At 50.1% G+C, this 17,884-nt stretch overlaps 1 protein-coding gene across 3 annotated transcripts in view; it reads left to right on the top strand.

Annotated features, from left to right (window-relative positions):
- LOC139234143 (AP-3 complex subunit beta-2) overlaps positions 1–17,884 on the top strand; it is a 176,448-nt gene that overhangs the window by 59,338 nt on the left and 99,226 nt on the right. For all 3 annotated transcript variants that reach the window (XM_070865124.1, XM_070865125.1, XM_070865123.1), the window contains exon 2: positions 17,413–17,488. In XM_070865124.1, the coding sequence (XP_070721225.1) occupies positions 17,413–17,488 (76 nt within the window). The remainder of the gene's footprint in view (positions 1–17,412; positions 17,489–17,884) is intronic.

Raw genomic sequence — 17,884 nt, 5'->3', positions numbered from 1 at the left:
ATTCAGATGAGGAAAGTCAGGAGGAGGCTCGAGTGGAGCATAAACGCCAGCATGGACTGGTTGGGCCGAATGGCCTGTTTCTGTGCCGTATATCTTGTGTAAACCAACCTCAAGGCCTGAATCCAGTTCTGGTCTTCCAGCCACAAGGGAGGTGATCAGGTGATGAAGAAGAGTCATGTGGCTCATGACGCAGAGTTGTGAGGACTGACTGGAGGAACGTGTGCTTTTCAGCATTGAATGGAGGGCGACTGACAGGTGGCCGTCGAGAGACATAACAAATAATAAGTGAAAGAGAATCATGAAATCCAATACACAATGTGCAACTTAAACTGTAACCGTGCACAAGTGAACACAGGTGCGAACTAGCGCACTCTTACCCACTTGGGCTTTGGCTGTGGGTCAGAGGGCAGCACTCTCACCTCTGAGTCAGAAGGTTTTGGATTCAAGTCCCACTCCAAAGACATAGAATCAGCAACAACAACTTTTATTTATATAGCGCCTTTAATGTAGTGAAATGTCCCAAGGCGCTTCACAGGAGTGTTATAAGACAGAAAAATTTGACACCGAGCCACATAAGGAGAAATTAAGGCAGGAGACCAAAAGCTTGGTTAAAGAGGTAGGTTTTAAGGAGCGTCTTGAAAGAGTGGCGGAGAGGTTTGGGCAGGGAGTTCCAGAGCTTGGGGCCCAGGCAACAGAAGGCACGACCTCATTTGGTGGAGCGATTATAATCAGAGATGCTCAAAGACCAGAATTAGAGGAGCTCAGATATCTCTGGGAGGTTGTGGGACTGGAGGAGATTACAGAGATAGGGAGGGGTGAGGCCCTGGAGGGATTTGAAAATAAGGATAAGAATTTTGAAATCGAGGCATTGCTTAATGGGGGGCCAATGTAGATCAGTGAACACAGGGGTGATGGGTGAGCGGGACTTGGTGCGAGTTAGGACACAGGCAGCCGAGTTTTGGATTACCTCTAGTTTACGTAGGGCAGAATGTGGGAGGCCAGCCAGGGGTGAGTTGGAATAGTCAAGTTTGGAGGTAACAAAGGCATGGATGAGGCTTTCAGCAGCGGATGAGCTGAGGCAGGGGCTGAGACGGGCGATGTTAGGGAGGTGGAAATAGGCGGTCTTAGTTATGCCGCGAATATGTGGTCAGCAGCTCATTTCAGGGTCAAATATGACTCCAAGGTTGCGAACAGTCTGGTTCAGCCTCAGACAGATGTTAGGGAGAGGGATGGAGTCAGTGGCTAGGGAACGGAGTTTGTGGCGGGGACTGAAAACAATGGCTTTGGTTTTCCCAATATTTAATTGGAGAAAATTTCTGCTTTTCAGAACTGGATGTCGGACAAGCAGTCTGACAATTTAGAGACCGAGGAGGGGTCACGAGAAGTGGTAGTGAGGTAGAGCTGGGTGTACATGTGGAAACTGACGCTGTGTTTCCGGATGATGTCACCAAGGGGCAACATGTAGCTGAGAAATGGGAGTGACCAAGGATAGATCCTTGGGGAACACCAGAGATAATGATGCGGGGGCGGGAAGAGAAGCCGTTGCAGGAGATTTTCTGGCTATGATTAGAGAGATAAGAATGGAACCAGGCGAGTGCAGTCCCACCCAGCTGGACGATGGCGGAGAGGTGTTGGAGGAGGATGGAGTGGTCAACTGTGTCAAAGGCTGAAGACAAATCAAGAAGGATGAGGAGGGATAGTTTACCTTTGTCACAGTCACAAAGGATGTAATTTGCGACTTTGAGAGACGTTTCAGCACTGTGGCAGGGATTCAAACATGGAGTTGTGGGAAAAATGGGCACGGATTTGGGAGGCGACAACACATTGAAGAACTTTGAAGAGGAAAGGGAGGTTGGAGATGGGACGGTAGTTTGCAAGGACGGAGGGATCAAGGTTTGGTTTTTTGAGGAGAGGGGTGATGATGGCAGATTTGAGGGAGAGGGAGGGACAGTACCCGAGAGAGAACAATTAACAATGTTAGCTAACATGGGAGCCAGAAAAGGAAGTTGAGTGGTCAGCAGTTTACTGGGAATAGGGTTGAGGGAGCAGGAAGTGGGTCTCATGGACAGGATGAGCTTGGAGAGATCACGAGGGGAGATGGAGAGAAACTGGAGAACGATGTGAGTTTAGGGCTAGGGCAGGGGGCAACCTTAGAGGAAGTTTGGCCTGGTGGGCTATGGGAAGGAAGGGAAGTTGAAGAGGCAGCTGAATGGATGGTCACAATCTTAGAGACAAAGAAGTCCATGAGCTCCTCACACTTGTTGGAGGTGAGGGTGGAGGAGACGGAGGTGAGGGGTTTAAGAAGACGGTTAGCAGTGGAGAATAGAAGCCAGGGTTTATCTTGGCATTCCGGAATGATTCTGGATTAGTGAGCGATTTTGTCAGATGAGAGTAGGATCTGATAATGTTTTACATGGTCCAGCCAGATCTGATGATGAACGGCTAAACCAGTTGTCTACTGTTATCCATTCAAGTCTGCATTCCTTGGACTTAAGGGAGCCGTACCAGGGGGAATGGCCAGGGTGAGAGAGAGTAATTGTTTTAACAGGGACTAGGGCATCAAAGGTGGTGGTGAGGGTGTGATTGAGCAGATCGGTAGCTACAGAAATGTCATGGTGAATGGAGGGCCAAAAGCTGGACAGTTGGGAGTTGATAAATGCAGTTGTGAGAGAGTCTAGAGAGAGTTTTTTCCAGGGCGGACAGAAGGAGTTAGGATTGGGGGAGGGATGCAGGTGGAGAGCGAGACAAGGAAACGGTCAGAGATGGCCTTATCTACGATTTGCACGTAAGAACATAAATAGGAGCAGAAGCAGGTCATTTGGTCCCTCGAGCCTGCTCCGCCATTCAATGAGACGATGGCACGATGAGAGTAGCGAGGCCATGAGAGATGGCAAGGTCGAGGGGGTGGCCATGAATCTGGGTTAGGGAGATTACATGGAGGGAGAGATTAAGGGAGGACCGGAGGCTCGGAGGAGAGAGAGCATGATGAATCATAGAATGATACAGCACAGAAGGAGACTGTTTGGGTTATCGTGCCTGTGCTGGGTGATTGAAAGAGCTACCCAATTAGTCCCACTCCCCTCTCCTTTCCCCGTACAATTAGTCCCACTCCCCTCTCCTTTCCCCGTACAATTAGTCCCACTCCCCTCTCCTTTCCCCGTACCATTAGTCCCACTTCTCTCTCCTTTCCCCGTACAATTAGTCCCACTCCCCTCTCCTTTCCCCGTACAATTAGTCCCACTCCCCTCTCCTTTCCCCGTACAATTAGTCCCACTCCCCTCTCCTTTCCCCGTACCATTAGTCCCACTTCTCTCTCCTTTCCCCGTACAATTAGTCCCACTCCCCTCTCCTTTCCCCGTACAATTAGTCCCACTCCCCTCTCCTTTCCCCGTAGCCCTGTAACTGTTTCCACTTTAAGTATTTATCCAATTTCCTTTTGAAAGTTGTTATTGAATCTGCTTCCACCATTTCAGGCGGTGCATTCCAGATCACGGCTCGCTGCGTAAAATACATTTTGCCTCATGGCCTCTGGTTCTTTTGGCAATGACCTTAAATCTGTGTTCTCTGGTTATCGACTCTTCTGCCACTGGAAACACTTATTTGCTCTCTCAGAACTCTTCATGGTTTTGAACATCTCGATTAAATCTCCCCATAACCTCCTCTGATCTAAGGAGAACAACCCCAGCTTCTCCAATCTCTCTACACAATCCCTCATTTCTGGTACTGTAATGTATTTGCTTCATGGGTTCTTTGCTTAGGAATTCATAGCAACACATTGCTATTAAGAATTAGTTGGTTTATTAACAAAGATTTAACAATCCCACTACACATTACCAGTTCATCCACCAGGCTTAACCAACTGCCGCATCGTGGATCCCCCGAACCCAACTGGCTGGGGTTTTATTGAGTCTTGTGAACATCACGTGACTGGCTAAGCCACTCCCAACTCAACAACATTACCAGCCTGTGAGCAGTTATAATGAGGGATGTTCAAGAGGGCAGAATTTGAGGAGCGTAGACACCTTGTGGGGTTGTAAGGCTGAAAAAGCTTAGAGGTAGGGAGGGACGAGGCCATGGAGTTAATTATAGGAGAGCAGACATCTCTTGGGAGGGGGTTGGGGGCAGGGGGATGGAGGAGATTACAGAGATAGGGAGGGGCGAGGCCATGGAGGGATTTGAAAACAAGGATGAAAATTTTGAAATCGAGGCGTTGCTTAACCGGAGCCAGTGTAGGTCAGCGAGCACAGGGGGTGATTGGTGAGTGGGACTCGGTATGAGTTAGGATGTAGGTGATCTAAGTAGTTGGATGCTGTGGTGAGAAGATGTAGGATTATGTTCTGGATGGAAGAGGGAATGGGCTCCTTGTCTCTAGCTATCTCGTGATCCTGTTCGAGGGTCAGTCGGTCAACATAATCTGAGGGGAATTTGGGTCCAAATGTTGGTAGTTGTGCAGGAATGTGTGGGAGTGCGATGGACTAAACGGGTTGAGCAGTTAAATTGGGCACCTTCTGACCAGTACCTGGGACACACCAGCATTTCGTTCCTACTTTCGCACCACCTTTTTATGAAGTAAGTGATAAAATCAAACCTGTTGGCCGTGAAACTGCGTTACATTCCACGGGCCGTTCCCTTCCATTAAAGGGCAAGGCGCGCTGCGAGCACTGCAGGGCCCTTGTTGGGTCTCCAGTGGGCCGCCAGGGATGGGAGGGGGGGGTTGCCGTGGCCCAAACGGAGCACTGGGCTGTACCATCGTGGCCCGGACCCCCGCAGAAAATCAGCAGACAACGGTCCGACCGGTGAGTTGGATAAAAAACAAAATGGCGGCGCACGGCTCGGCACGCCTCCCCTGTAACATACACCCCGTGAGCGGAGGGCGGCCCGGCTCGCGACCCAGCGGGGCTGGCGCTGACATCGCCCCCGGCAACCTTGCTGGGGTGAAAAGCGGGTTGTCGCGCACGCTGATGATGTCATCGGCTGAGGCATGGCGGACCAGGGCGCTACGCTACTGGATTCGCTCCTCCCCCCCCACTCCCGCCCCAATTTCACGTGAGCCGGCAGCGCCCCCTGCCTCCACCCCCTCGGCGAAAACACTTTCACGCCCCGTTAGCGCCCCCTGGAGCCGCTAATGGGAGGCGCACAACAGGCCAATTTCGGCCCCTGTTGTATTCACTGCACAAACTGAGCTTTTGAGCTTACGACAACCACTTAACCAATCACTACACACACACATAGGCATAAACAGTCCAAGGTTACATCGCCTTCTGTAATTGAATGCATTTGTTGCTTTTCCGTCACATGATGTTACTTGATGCGAATGCTGTGTTTGGATTGGCCAGTGGTGCTCCCATGAGGCAAAAATCATGGGATCATCATCCCAAGCTGTGATTGGCTCGCAGTCAGACCCAATGGCTTGTTTGCTGCTGTGATTGGTTGGCTGCACCCGGTTTGAATGAGGACAACACTTGGCAATTTTTCCCACATCTTTAATATGGAAACTGTCCCAGCATGCTTCACCGAGGGGAAATGAGCACCGTGTAGTAAGGGGACTTCAGAGAAACGACCAAAAGCACTATTTCTTTACATTCCCTATCTCTGTAATCTCCTCCAGCTCCACAACCTTCCTCCCCCCCCACCGAGATGTCTGCACTCCTCTAATTCTGCCCTTCTGAGCACCCCTGATTATAATCGCTCCACCATCGGTGGCCGTGCCTTCTGTTGCCTGGACCCCAAGCTCTGGAACTCTCTCTCTAAACCTCTCCGCCTCTCTACCTCTCTCCTCCTTCAAGACGCTCCTTAAAACCTAACTCGTCACCTGCGCTAATCTCTACTTATGCGGCTCGGTGTAAAATTTTTATCTTGTAATACTCTTGTGAAGTACTACGTTAAAGGCGCTATATAAATGCAAGTTGTTGCTGCGGGTTGTAAGGGTGCTTTGAAGAGAGGGAGGTAGCAGGGAAGTGAGGCTCTGGGAGAGCGGAGGCCCAGGACAGGCGAAGGCTCAGCCAGCCACCAACAGTGGAGCAGGAGTGAGGAGGGGATGCACCGGAGGCCATCGAGCAGGAATGGAGAGCATTGGTGAACTGAGCTGAGGCTGTAAATGAGCGCACAGATTTTCAATTTGATGCGTGGGGGACCAGGAGCCACTGCAGGCTGGTGAGGATAGGGGATGTGGTGTAACCTCTGTGACATTACCCTGCCTCAGCTCATCCGCTGCTGAAACCCTCCCTCATCCATGGCTTTGGTACCTCCAGACTCGACTATTCCATCGCCTTCCTGGCCACTTTACCCCCTTCCATAAACCTGCGCTCATCCAACGCTCGGCTGCCCGTGTCCTAACTCGCACCAAGTCCCGTTCACCCAAGTGCAATGTGTTTGCTTCATGGGTTCATTGCTTAAGGATTCATAGCAATGAACCTTGAAGATCGCTATGAAGAACTACAGGTGCAGCACCTAAAACCCGGAACCCTTGGGACCGAGGCCGTTCCAGATTCCGGCCTTTTGCAGATTTTCGATTTGTTTTCTGACGTCACGAATCCGGAAACACCCGAGCCCAGGTTCGGGTATTTCTGGATTTCGGAACGTCAGAAACGGGGTGTGGAGGGGTGGGGGGTGGGATTCCTGCTGAAGAGCTGTTCGGGCCGTCCGGCCCCAGCCCAGGATGTTGTCAGGTGGGCCCCGCTGAGGAGGTGTTCAGGCAGGCCGGCAAGTAGGCCCCGAGGTCGGCAGGGTGGTCGGGTCCGATTCCGGAACATTTTACGGATTCCGGACGATTCCGGAACTCCGCCGATTCGCGACGCTGCGCCTGTCGTCGGTTTATTAGCAAACGGTTTAACAATCACACGACACGTTGCCAGTTCATCCACCAGGCTCACAACCACCTGCCTCATCGTGGAACCCCCCCCCGAACCCAACTGGCTGGGGTTTTATTGAGTCTTGTGACGTGACTGGCTAAGCCACTCCCAACTCAACGGAAGATAAGTTACAGTGCTGGGGGAGCCTGTTACTGCGCCTGCAGGATTTTTTTTCCCGTGGGTTTCAGATCCATTATTCATGTTGAGCGTTCAGTATCATGAATACTGCAGTGTGACTTAGCTTTCACGCTGTTGCTTTACCTTTTTTTATAATGCTCCCTCTGACTGGAGGCCCTCGTCATCTCTGTGCCCACAGAGGTGCGATTGATCACAGCTTTGCAGATAAGCGACTGCGCTCTGCCTTTTGATGAGTGTTTGCAGGGCGGAGAGGGCGTTGTGCCACTGCTGCCGGTCTCAATGCCCGAGGGGGCCCCCTCTTGGACGTGGCCAGTTAGAATGTAACAGTCAGAATGACTGCAGTGCAGCAAGTCACTGAGCTGTGGTGACCATTAATGGCCGTGCCTTCTGTTGCCTGGGCCCCAAGCTCTGGAACTGCGTTCCCTCGCCACTGACTCCGTCCCTCTCCCCAACTCCTGTCTGAGGCTGAACCAGACTGTTCGCAACCTTGGTGTCATATTTGAGCTTCTGGCCACATATCCGCAGCACAACTAAAACCGCCTATTTCCACCTCCGTAGCATCGCCCGTCTCCTCCCCTGCCTCACTGCTGAAGCCCTCATCCATGCCTTTGTTACCTCTCGACTTGACTACTCCAAAGCACTCCTGGCTGGCCTCCCACATTCTACCCCGCGTAAACTATAGGTGAACCAAAACGCGACTGACCCATGTCCTAACTCACACTAAGTCTCACTCACCCATCACTCCCTGTGCTCGCTGACCTACATTGGCTCCCGGTTAAGCAACGCCTCAATTTCAAAATTCTCATCCTTGTTTTCAAATCCCTCCATGGCCTCGCCCCTCCCTATCTCTGTAATCTCCTCCAGTACCACAACCGCCCCTCCCCCCCCCCTCGCCCCCCCCACTCCCGAGATGTCTGCGCTCCTCTAATTCTGGCCTCTTGTGCATCCCTGATTATAATCACTCAACCTTTGGTGGCCGTGCCTTCCTTTGCCTGGGCCCCAAGCTCTGGAACTTCCTCCGTAAACCTCTCCGCCTCTCTTTCCTCCTTCAAAATGCTCCTTAAAACCTACCTCTTCAACCAAGCTTTTGGTCACCTGCCCTAACCGCTCCGGTGTCAGTTTTGTTTATCTCCTAACATCGCTGTGAAGCGCCTTGGGACGTTTCACTACATTAAAGGCGCTATATAAATACAAGTTGTTGTTGTTTATTTGGTGCATTTTGAAAGTTTGATTTTCAAGCCCAAAATAATTTCTTCTGGAAGTTTACAGATATCTTAAACTTGGGGGAAGGAAAGTATATGTAAGGAATTTGATACAATTTTACAGTTCATTTCATAACAGTAATTTTCCAACCTTGACCAGACATTCACAGGTTCACAGTCACACTGCTCCTGTCCGGGGATTCCGTGGATTGGGTATTTATGATTTAACTCATTTAAACATCCATCCATATATGAATAAATCCAATAAGGAATTCAGGAGAAAACGAGAAAGAACTTGAATTTATGAAGAGCAATCTCGTATGTCTCTTTACAGCCAATGAAGTTACTTTTGGAGTGTCGTCATTGTTGCAACATAGGAAACGTGGCAGCCAATATGCGCACAGCAAGCTCCCACAAAACAACAAAGAGATAATGACCAGATAATCTATTTTTTATTAGTGTTGGTTGAGGGGTGATTATATCCAAGTCACACACCATCCTGACTTGGAAATATTTTGGCCGTTCCTTCATCGTCGCTGGGTCAAAATCCTGGAACTCCCTCCCTAACAGCACTGTGGGAGCACCTTCACCGCACGGACTGCAGTGGTTCAAGAAGGCGGCTCACCACCACCTTCTCGAGGGCAATTTTGAAAGTAATTGGTAGGACGGTTAGAGGGGGTTTGAGGGGAAATTTCTTCACCCAGAGGGTGGTGGGGGTCTGGAACTCGCGGCCTGAAAGGGTGATAGAGGCAGAAACTCGCACCACATTTAAAAAGTACTTGGATGTGCACTTGAAGTGCCGTATCCTGCAGGGCAAGGGAGCAAGAGCTGGAAAGTGGGATTAGGCTGGATAGCTCTTTGTCGGCCGGCACGTACACGATGGGCCGAAATGGCTTCTTTCCACGCTGTAAATTTCCATGATTCTGTAACAAATTGGAGTTTTTGTCCTTACACATTTGATGTGGAGTGTGTGTCTGGTAAAGGCATGAATCACTGGGCTGATATACGTGGGTTGGCAGAGATGGTGATGGGAGTCTATTAAAGAGTGAAGTGAGTTTAGGAGCCACCAGTACTGGAGATACTATATCCGTTAGTCTAACGGCAGTCTCATTTATTTAATTTTCCAGCCAATTGTTCCTCAGCCACTCCCTGGCTTGGCCATGCACTGATCCCCAGCTAACCCAACTGGCCCAAGCCAATACATACCTGTACCACACTGTGTCACTGTGGTTACCGAGGCAGTCTAGGGAAACCGGTTTGTGGGCAAATACTTGGCTTCTGTATGGCAGCCCTGACTGACAAAGCATAGAAATATTGTACCCCACCCCCTCACACACACACAATTGCGTTCCTAAGACAGATGAGACTGCACACAGGGAGGTTAAAATAACAGTGACCTCAGTCTTTATTAAGACACTCCAGAGTGAGGAACAGGCCTTAGGGACCGGCTTATATACAGTGCTCCCAAGAGAAGCTGGGATCCCTTCGGACTTCAGGGGATGAGCTCCCTGGTGGCAGAACACGGGAATGCATGCTTTACAGATACACAACATCACTCCCCCTCAAAGTCAAAGTGAAAACTATTTACTAGGTGAGGCGGTCGGGAGCCTTTCTTACCCTGGTGGACCGCCTTGGTACAAATGTCTGTTCTGGTGTGTTGGCTGTGCCCTCGCTGGGCTGGCGTGTTGTTGGCCCTGCAGGGCTGCTGGGTGAGCCTGGCCTTGCTGGGCTATTGGGCGTGATGGGTTCGATTTCCTGGTCCGGCGTGGTGTCGTTGATCCTTTGGGTGTGTGCTATGGGCTCGAAAAAGGTGGTGTCTGCTGTGGGTTGTTCAGGGCAGTCTGTGAACCGCAGCCTCATTTGGTCCAGATGCTTTCTGCAAATTTGTCCATTGTCTAGTTTGACTACAAACACCCTACTCCCTTCTTTAGCTATCACCGTGCCCGCGATCCACTTGCGACCATGTCCATAGTTTAGCACATACACAGGGTCATTCAGATCAATTTCCCGTGACACAGTGGCACGACCATCGTTTACATTTTGTTGCTGCCGCCTGCTCTCTACCTGATCATGCAGGTTGGGGTAAACCAGCGAGAGTCTGATTTTATGTGTCCTTTTCATGAGTAGCTCAGCCGGGGGCACCCCTGTGAGCGAGTGGGGTCTCGTGCGGTAGCTGAGCAGTACTCGGGACAGGCGGGTTTGGAGTGAGCCTTCTGTGACTCGTTTAAGGCTCTGTTTGATTGTTTGTACTGCCCACTCTGCCTGCCCATTGGAGGGTGGTTTAAATGGGGCCGAGGTGACATGTTTGATTCCATTGTGGGTCATGAATTTTTTTAATTCGGCACTGGTGAAACATGGCCCGTTGTCACTGATCAGTATGTCAGGCAGGCCGTGGGTGACAGACATGGCCCTCGGGCTTTCAATGGTGGCGGTGGCGGTGCTTCCCGACATTATTTCACATTCAATCCATTTTGAAAAAGCATCCACCACGACCAGGAACATTTTACCGAGAAACGGGCCCTCATAGTCGACATGGATCCTCGACCATGGTCTGGTGGGCCAGGACCACAAACTTAGTGGTGCCTCTCTGGGCGCGTTTCTCAACTGAGCACACACGCTGCATTGCCGTACACAGAGTTGATGCCGGGCCACCACACATGGGATCTAGCTATCACTTTTATCATTACTATACCCGGGTGTGCACTGTGGAGATCTGAGATGAACGTCTCCCTGCCCTTTTGGGTAGCACTATGCGGTTACCCCACAACAGGCAGTCTGAATGGACAGCTCGTCCTTTCGCCGCTGGAACGGCTTGATTAGCTCTTGCATTTCAACGGGGATGCTGGCCCAGCTCCCATGCATTACACAGTTTTTTACTAGGGACAGCAGAGGATCTTGGCTGGTCCAAGTCTTAATCTGGCGGGCCATGACAGGTGACTAATCAAACGCTTCCATGACCATCAATAAGTCTGCGGGCTGCGCCACCATCAACAAGTTTGCAGGCTGCGCCATTTCCACCTCCATGGTGGGCAATGGTAGACGACTGAGAGCATCCGCACAGTTCTCGGTGCCTGGCCTGTGGCGGATGGTATAGTTATACGCTGATAGCGCGAGTGCCCACCTTTGTATGCGGGCTGAGGCATTAGTATTTATCCCCTTGTTTTCAACAAACAGGGATATGAGGGGCTTGTGATCGGTTTCCAGCTCAAATTTGAGGCCAAACAGGTACTGATGCATTTTCTTTACCCCAAACACACACGCTAATGCCTCTTTCTCAATCATGCTGTAGGCCCTCTCGGCCTTAGACAAGCTCCTGGAGGCATAGGTGACAGGTTACAACTTCCCCGCAACGTTAGCTTGTTGTAATACACACCCGACTCCGTACGACGACGCATCACATGCTAGCACAAGTCTTTTATACGGGTTATACAATACAAGCAGCTTGTTGGAGCATAAAATGTTTCTGGCTTTCTCAAAAGCAATTACTTGTTTTTTTCCCATACCCAGTTCTCACCTTTACGCAATAACACATGTAGGGGCTCTAAAAGGGTGCTTAACCCCGGTAGGAAGTTACCAAAATAGTTGAGGAGTCCCAGGAACGACCGCAGCTCCGTGACGTTCTGTGGCCTGGGCGCGTTCCTGATAGCCTCAGTCTTGATGTCTGTGGGCTGAATGCTATCCGCCGCGATTTTTCTCCCCAAAAACTCCACTTCTGTTGCCATGAAGATGCATTTCGACCTCTTCAGCCGCAGCCCTACGCGATCCAGTCGCTGGAGGACCTCCTCCAGGTTTTGTAGGTGCTCGACGGTGTCCTGACCCGTGACCAATATGTCGTCCTGAAAAACCACCGTGCGTGGTACCGACTTGAGTATACTCTCCATGTTTCTCTGGAAGATTGCTGCAGCCGACCGAATTCTAAATGGGCATCTGTTGTAGATGAACAGTCCCTTGTGCGTGTTGATGCAGGTGAGGCCCTACGAAGACTCCTCCAGCTCCTGCATCATGTAGGCCGAAGTCAGGTCGAGCTTGGTGAACGTCTTGCCTCCTGCCAGCATCGCAAATAGGTCGTCTGCCTTAGGTAGTGGGTATTGGTCCTGTAGCGAGAAATGTTAATAGTTACTTTATAATCGCCGCAAATCCTGACCGTGCCATCACTTTTGAGTACTGGAACAATCGGGCTGGCCCACTTGCTGAATTCCACTGGGGAGATGATGCCCTTGCATTGCAGTCTGTCCAGCTCAATTTCCACTCTCTCCCTCATCATGTGAGGTACCACTCGCGCCTTGTAGTGAATGGGTCATGCCTCTGGGACCAAGTGGATCCGCACCTTCGCCCCGGAAAAGTTTCCAATGTCTGGCTCAAAAAGGGAAGGAAATTTGTTAAGAGCCTGGGTACATGAGGCCTCATCGACATGTGATAGCGCTCGGATGTCATCCCAGTTCCAGCAGATTTTGCCGAGCCAGCTCCTTCCAAGCAGTGTGGGGCCATTGCCCGGGACAATCCAGAGTGGCAGTTCATGCACCATGCCCTCGTAGGTGACCTTGACCATGACGCTGCCCAGGACAGTGATAAGCTCTTTGGTGTACGTTCTCAGTTTCGTGTGGATGGGGCTCAGGGCTGGTCTGATTGCCTTGTTGCACCACAGTCTCTCAAATGTCTTTTTACTCATGATGGATTGGCTAGCGCCAGTGTCCAGTTCCATGGCTACGGGTAAGCCATTCAATTTTACATTTAGCATTATAGGTGGACATTTCATTGAAAATGTGTGCACCCCGTGTTCTTCAGCACCTGCCTCCTCTGAGGCTCGAAATTGCTTTGATTCACCATGGACCGATCTTCCTCTGCCACGTGGTGGTTAGCAGGTTTTGCAGAGCTTGCAGCTCGTCTACAAGCTTGTTGGAGGTGCCCCATTGTTCCACAGCTCTTGCAAAAATACCTTTTGAAGCGGCATGAATAGGCTGAATGGAAGCCTCCACAACCGCAACATGGTGTGAATTGCCTTGCATTCATCCTTTGTTGCGGACTCTGAGTCATTTGGGTCACCTGAGGCTTGCTGGCAGTTAGAACATAAGAACATAAGAACATAAGAATTAGGAACAGGAGTAGGCCATCTAGCCCCTCGAGCCTGCTCCGCCACTCAACAAGATCATGGCTGATCTGGTCGTGGACTCAGCTCCACTTACCCGCCCGCTCCCCATAACCCTTAATTCCCTTATTGGTTAAAAATCTATCGATCTGTGATTTGAATACATTCAATGAGCTAGCCTCAACTGCTTCCCTTGGCAGAGAATTCCACAGATTCACAACCCTCTGGGAGAAGAAATTCCTTCTCAACTTGGTTTTAAATTGTCTCCCCCATATTTTGAGGCTATGCCCCTTAGTTCTAGTCTCCCCGACCAGTGGAAACAACCTCTCTGCCTCTATCTTGTCTATCCCTTTCATTATTTTAAATGTTTCTATAAGATCACCCCCTCATCCTTCTGAACTCCAATGAGTAAAGACCCAGTCTACTCAATCTATCATCATAAGGTAACCCCCTCACCTCCGGAATTAGCCTAGTGAATCATCTCTGTACCCCCTCCAAAGCTAGTATATCCTTCCTTAAGTAAGGTGACCAAAACTGCACGCAGTACTCCAGGTGCGGCCTCACCAATATCCTATACAGTTGCAGCAGGACCTCCCTGCTTTTGTACTCCATCCCTCTCGCAATGAAGGCCAACATTCCATTCGCCTTCCTGATTACCTGCTGCACCTGCAAACTAACTTTTTGGGATTCATGCACAAGGACCCCCAGGTCCCTCTGCACCGCAGCATGTTGTAATTTCTCCCCATTCAAATAATATTCCCTTTTACTGTTTTTTTTCCAAGGTAGATGACCTCACATTTTCCGACATTGTATTCCACCTGCCAAACCTTAGCCCATTCGCTTAACCTATCTAAATCTCTTTGCAGCCTCTCTGTGTCGTCTACACAACCCGCTTTCCCACTAATCTTTGAGTCATCTGCAAATTTTGTTACACTACACTCTGTCCCCTCTTCCAGGTCATCCTATGTATATTGTAAACAGTTGTGGTCCCAGCACCGATCCCTGTGGCACACCACTAACCACCGATTTCCAACCCGAAAAGGACCCATTTAGCCAGCCAATTCTCTATCCATGCTAATACATTTCCTCTGACTCCGCGTACCTTTATCTTCTGCAGTAACCTTTTGTGTGGCACCTTATCGAATGCCTTTTGGAAATCTAAATACACCACATCCATCGGTACACCTCTATCCACCATGCTCGTTATATCCTCAAAGAATTCCAGTAAATTAGTTAAACATGATTTCTCCTTCATGAATCCATGTTGCGTTGGCTTGATTGCACTCTTCCTATCTAGATGTCCCGCTATTTCTTCCTTAATGATAGCTTCAAGCATTTTCCCCACTACAGATGCTAAACTAACCTGCCTATAGTTACCTGCCTTTTGTCTGCCCCCTTTTTTAAACAGAGGCGTTTCATTGGCTGCTTTCCAATCCGATGGTACCTCCCTAGAGTCCAGAGAATTTTGGTAGATTATAACGAATGCATCTGCTATAACTTCCACCATCTTTTTTAATACCCTGGGATGCATTTCATCAGGACCAGGCGACTGGTCTACCTTGAGATCCATTAGCCTGTCCAGCACTACTCCACTAGTGATAGTGATTGTCTTAAGGTCCTCCCTTCCCGCAGACTCATGGTTTCTGCCCTGTACATTTCTGCTCGCAAACATAGTTCCAGTTAATTTATGAACATTGCTGGCACTTGTGTGCTGAGAGATTTGTTTGGTGTTATCACCGGTGGACATAAACGCCTGTGCTTTGCAATGGCCTTACTGATGGTTGGTGTCTCTACAGTCAAAAATTTTCGTAGGCTGGTCTCGTGGCCAATGCCCAGTACAAAAAGGTTTGAGCATTTACTCCAGGTATCAAACTCACATTGTCCTGCAAGTCGCCTTAGCTCAGCGATGTAGCTCGCCACTTCCTGACCTTCAGATCGCTGGCACGTGTAGAACCGATACCTCGCCATCAGCACGCTCTCCCTCCGGTTAAGGTGCTCCCGAATCAGCGTGCACAGCTCCTCATATGACTCATCTGTGGGTTTCACCGGAGCCAGAAGATTCTTCATGAGGCTGTAGGTCGGTGCCCCGCAGACCATGAGGAGGACCGCTCTCCTTTTTGCAGCACTTCCTTCTCCGTCCAGCTCGTTGGCTACAAAGTACTGATCTAGCCGTTCGACATAGGCTTCCCAGTCCTCACCCTCCGAGAACTTCTCCAGGATGCCCACAGTATGCTGCATCTTGCATTGGATTTGTATACTTGTCGCCAGTTATTGTGTTCCTAACACAGATGAGACTGCACACAGGGAGGTTAAAGTAACAGTGACCTCAGTCTTTATTAAGACACTCCAGAGTGAGGAACAGGCCTTCGGGGCCGGCTTGTATACAGTGCTCCCAAGGGATGCTGGGATCACTTGGGACTTCAGGGGATGCACTCCCTGATGGCGGAACATGGTAATGCATGCTTTACAGATACACAACACACACTGTACCCCATCCAACTCCCCACCCCCTCACACACACTGTACCCCATCCAACTCCCCACCCCCTTACACAGTACCCCATCCAACTCCCCACCCCTCACACACACACTGTACCCTATCCAACTCCCCCTCACACACACACTGACAACCAGACCTCAGCTAATGTTATAAGCACACAAAGCATCTCTCCGATTTACGATGGCAGACATTGTGAGGGATGTTGGTACCTGCGGCTGAAATGTTTAGGCTGCGCTGTAACCCAGCCTCGCTAACCGTGATTGGCTACATTGTCGTGCAATTACTCAGGAATAGGTCCGCTCCGCCCTCCCAGGGGGTCACGTTATTGATGGTCAGATAGGGAAACAGCTATGATCCCCTTCAGGGGGTTCCTCAGGGAGAGGGGTTCAATAGAGAAAACCATCTCCAATCAGACACGGGGGGAATAACATGTCTCAAAATTATTTTCCAGCTGAAGCAGACAGAGGAGGTCCGTGCAGGGTGCTTGGGAAATAATTGGAGGCTAATCAGAGGCTCTGTAGTTAAAGACTCGGTTACTGGAGCCTACCATTGGGGTAGGACGAATTTACAGGGGTGGGGGAAATTTATAGAGGTTTAGACAACACGGCAGTTGCAGATTTTGGATCATCCAGCAAAAGTTTCATTGCTTTGGGTTTGAAAGTGATTAGTAAAGAGCCCTATGAGGAAGCCCAAGGATTGGGAGACTTTGTCCTCATAGTCCTCTGCCCTTTACTCTGGTAGTTCCGTTAACAGTTGTGACCTTGGTTCTCCGCCAAGATTACTCAAGAGGGGAGTGGAGCTCGGGGATGGAGAATTACATGACATTCATTGTGTAGAGGTCAGATGGAGAAGAATGTAACAGTCCAAGGGCGAACACTTCGGGCTGTATCTGAGTAATTTGGGACATGATGTGCGGTGAGTGAAGCAAGGGGAGGAACTGGTGCGATGGTTCCTGTGGTTCCCAAAGCTCTCCACCCTTGGGGCTTTCCTCACCTCGTTTCTGGGCCTGCTGTAAACTGATCAATAGAGATTGATTGCCGTGATTGGTCAACTACTCCATTATCGTTGTATCACACAAGAAGAAATTACGGCAGATGACCAAAAGCTTGGTCAAAGAGGTAGGTTTTAAGGGGCGTCTTGAAGGAGGAAAGAGAGGTAGAGAGGCGGAGAGGTTTAAGCAGGGAGTTCCAGAGCTTGGGGCCCAGGCACAGCCACCAATGGTTGAGCGATTATAATCAGGGATGCTCAGGAGGGCAGAATTAAAGGAGCGCAGATATCTTGGTGGGGGGGGGGGAGTGCGATGGGAGGGGCGGGGGAGGGTGGTTTGTGGGGCTGGAGGAGATTACAGAGATCGGGAGGGGCGAGGCCATGGAGAGATTTGAAAACAAGGGTGAGATTTTTGAAATCGAGCCGTTGCTTAACCGGGAGCCGATGTAGGTCAGCGAGCACAGGGGTGATGGGTGAGCGGGACTTGGTGCGAGTTTGGATCACCTCTAGTTTATGTGGGGTCAAAACCCGAAGTATTGCGAAGGCCGTGGTGGATTATAGTCAGGGATGCTCAAAGGGGCGGGATTTGAAGGCTGATTTTAAACCCTCGAGAGCATCCAGAGACTAACGTGGTTTCCACTTTTCCCAGACACGATGACCTGAAGGAGATGCTGGACAGTAATAAGGACTCGTTGAAGTTGGAGGCGATGAAGAGGATTGTCGCGGTGAGTCTGAGATCTAATGGAGGCGCTAATGATCAGGGATTACTTATTGGAAAGTTGATCTTGACCAAGGCCTTAATAGGGTCCGATTTATTCCGTTCTGTATTTCAGCGAATTGAGTGTATTTTGCTTTCCTAAGGCGATGCTGTTATAAACTGCTGGATAGACATGGTTTGCAATACCTTAATACCGCACCAATAGAAACATTTGAATGAGTCAGTGAAGAGATCCATGGAATTGTGCCCACAGGTTTTACAGGATAATTTTGCCCAGAAATGCGTGGGTGTACATATCCGGGAAGGATGAACAGGGGGTGTCATGTATGCACCTGTGTGGAGTATGCTCAGAGGTTTGTAGAGCTGTTGCACGCCATGGCGCACCATCTTGCCGTCCGGAGGA

Source organism: Pristiophorus japonicus, chromosome 21 (genome assembly GCF_044704955.1).
Source record: "Pristiophorus japonicus isolate sPriJap1 chromosome 21, sPriJap1.hap1, whole genome shotgun sequence".
Taxonomy (NCBI): Eukaryota; Metazoa; Chordata; class Chondrichthyes; family Pristiophoridae; genus Pristiophorus; species Pristiophorus japonicus.
This window is presented reverse-complemented; position numbering and strand designations above follow the sequence as displayed.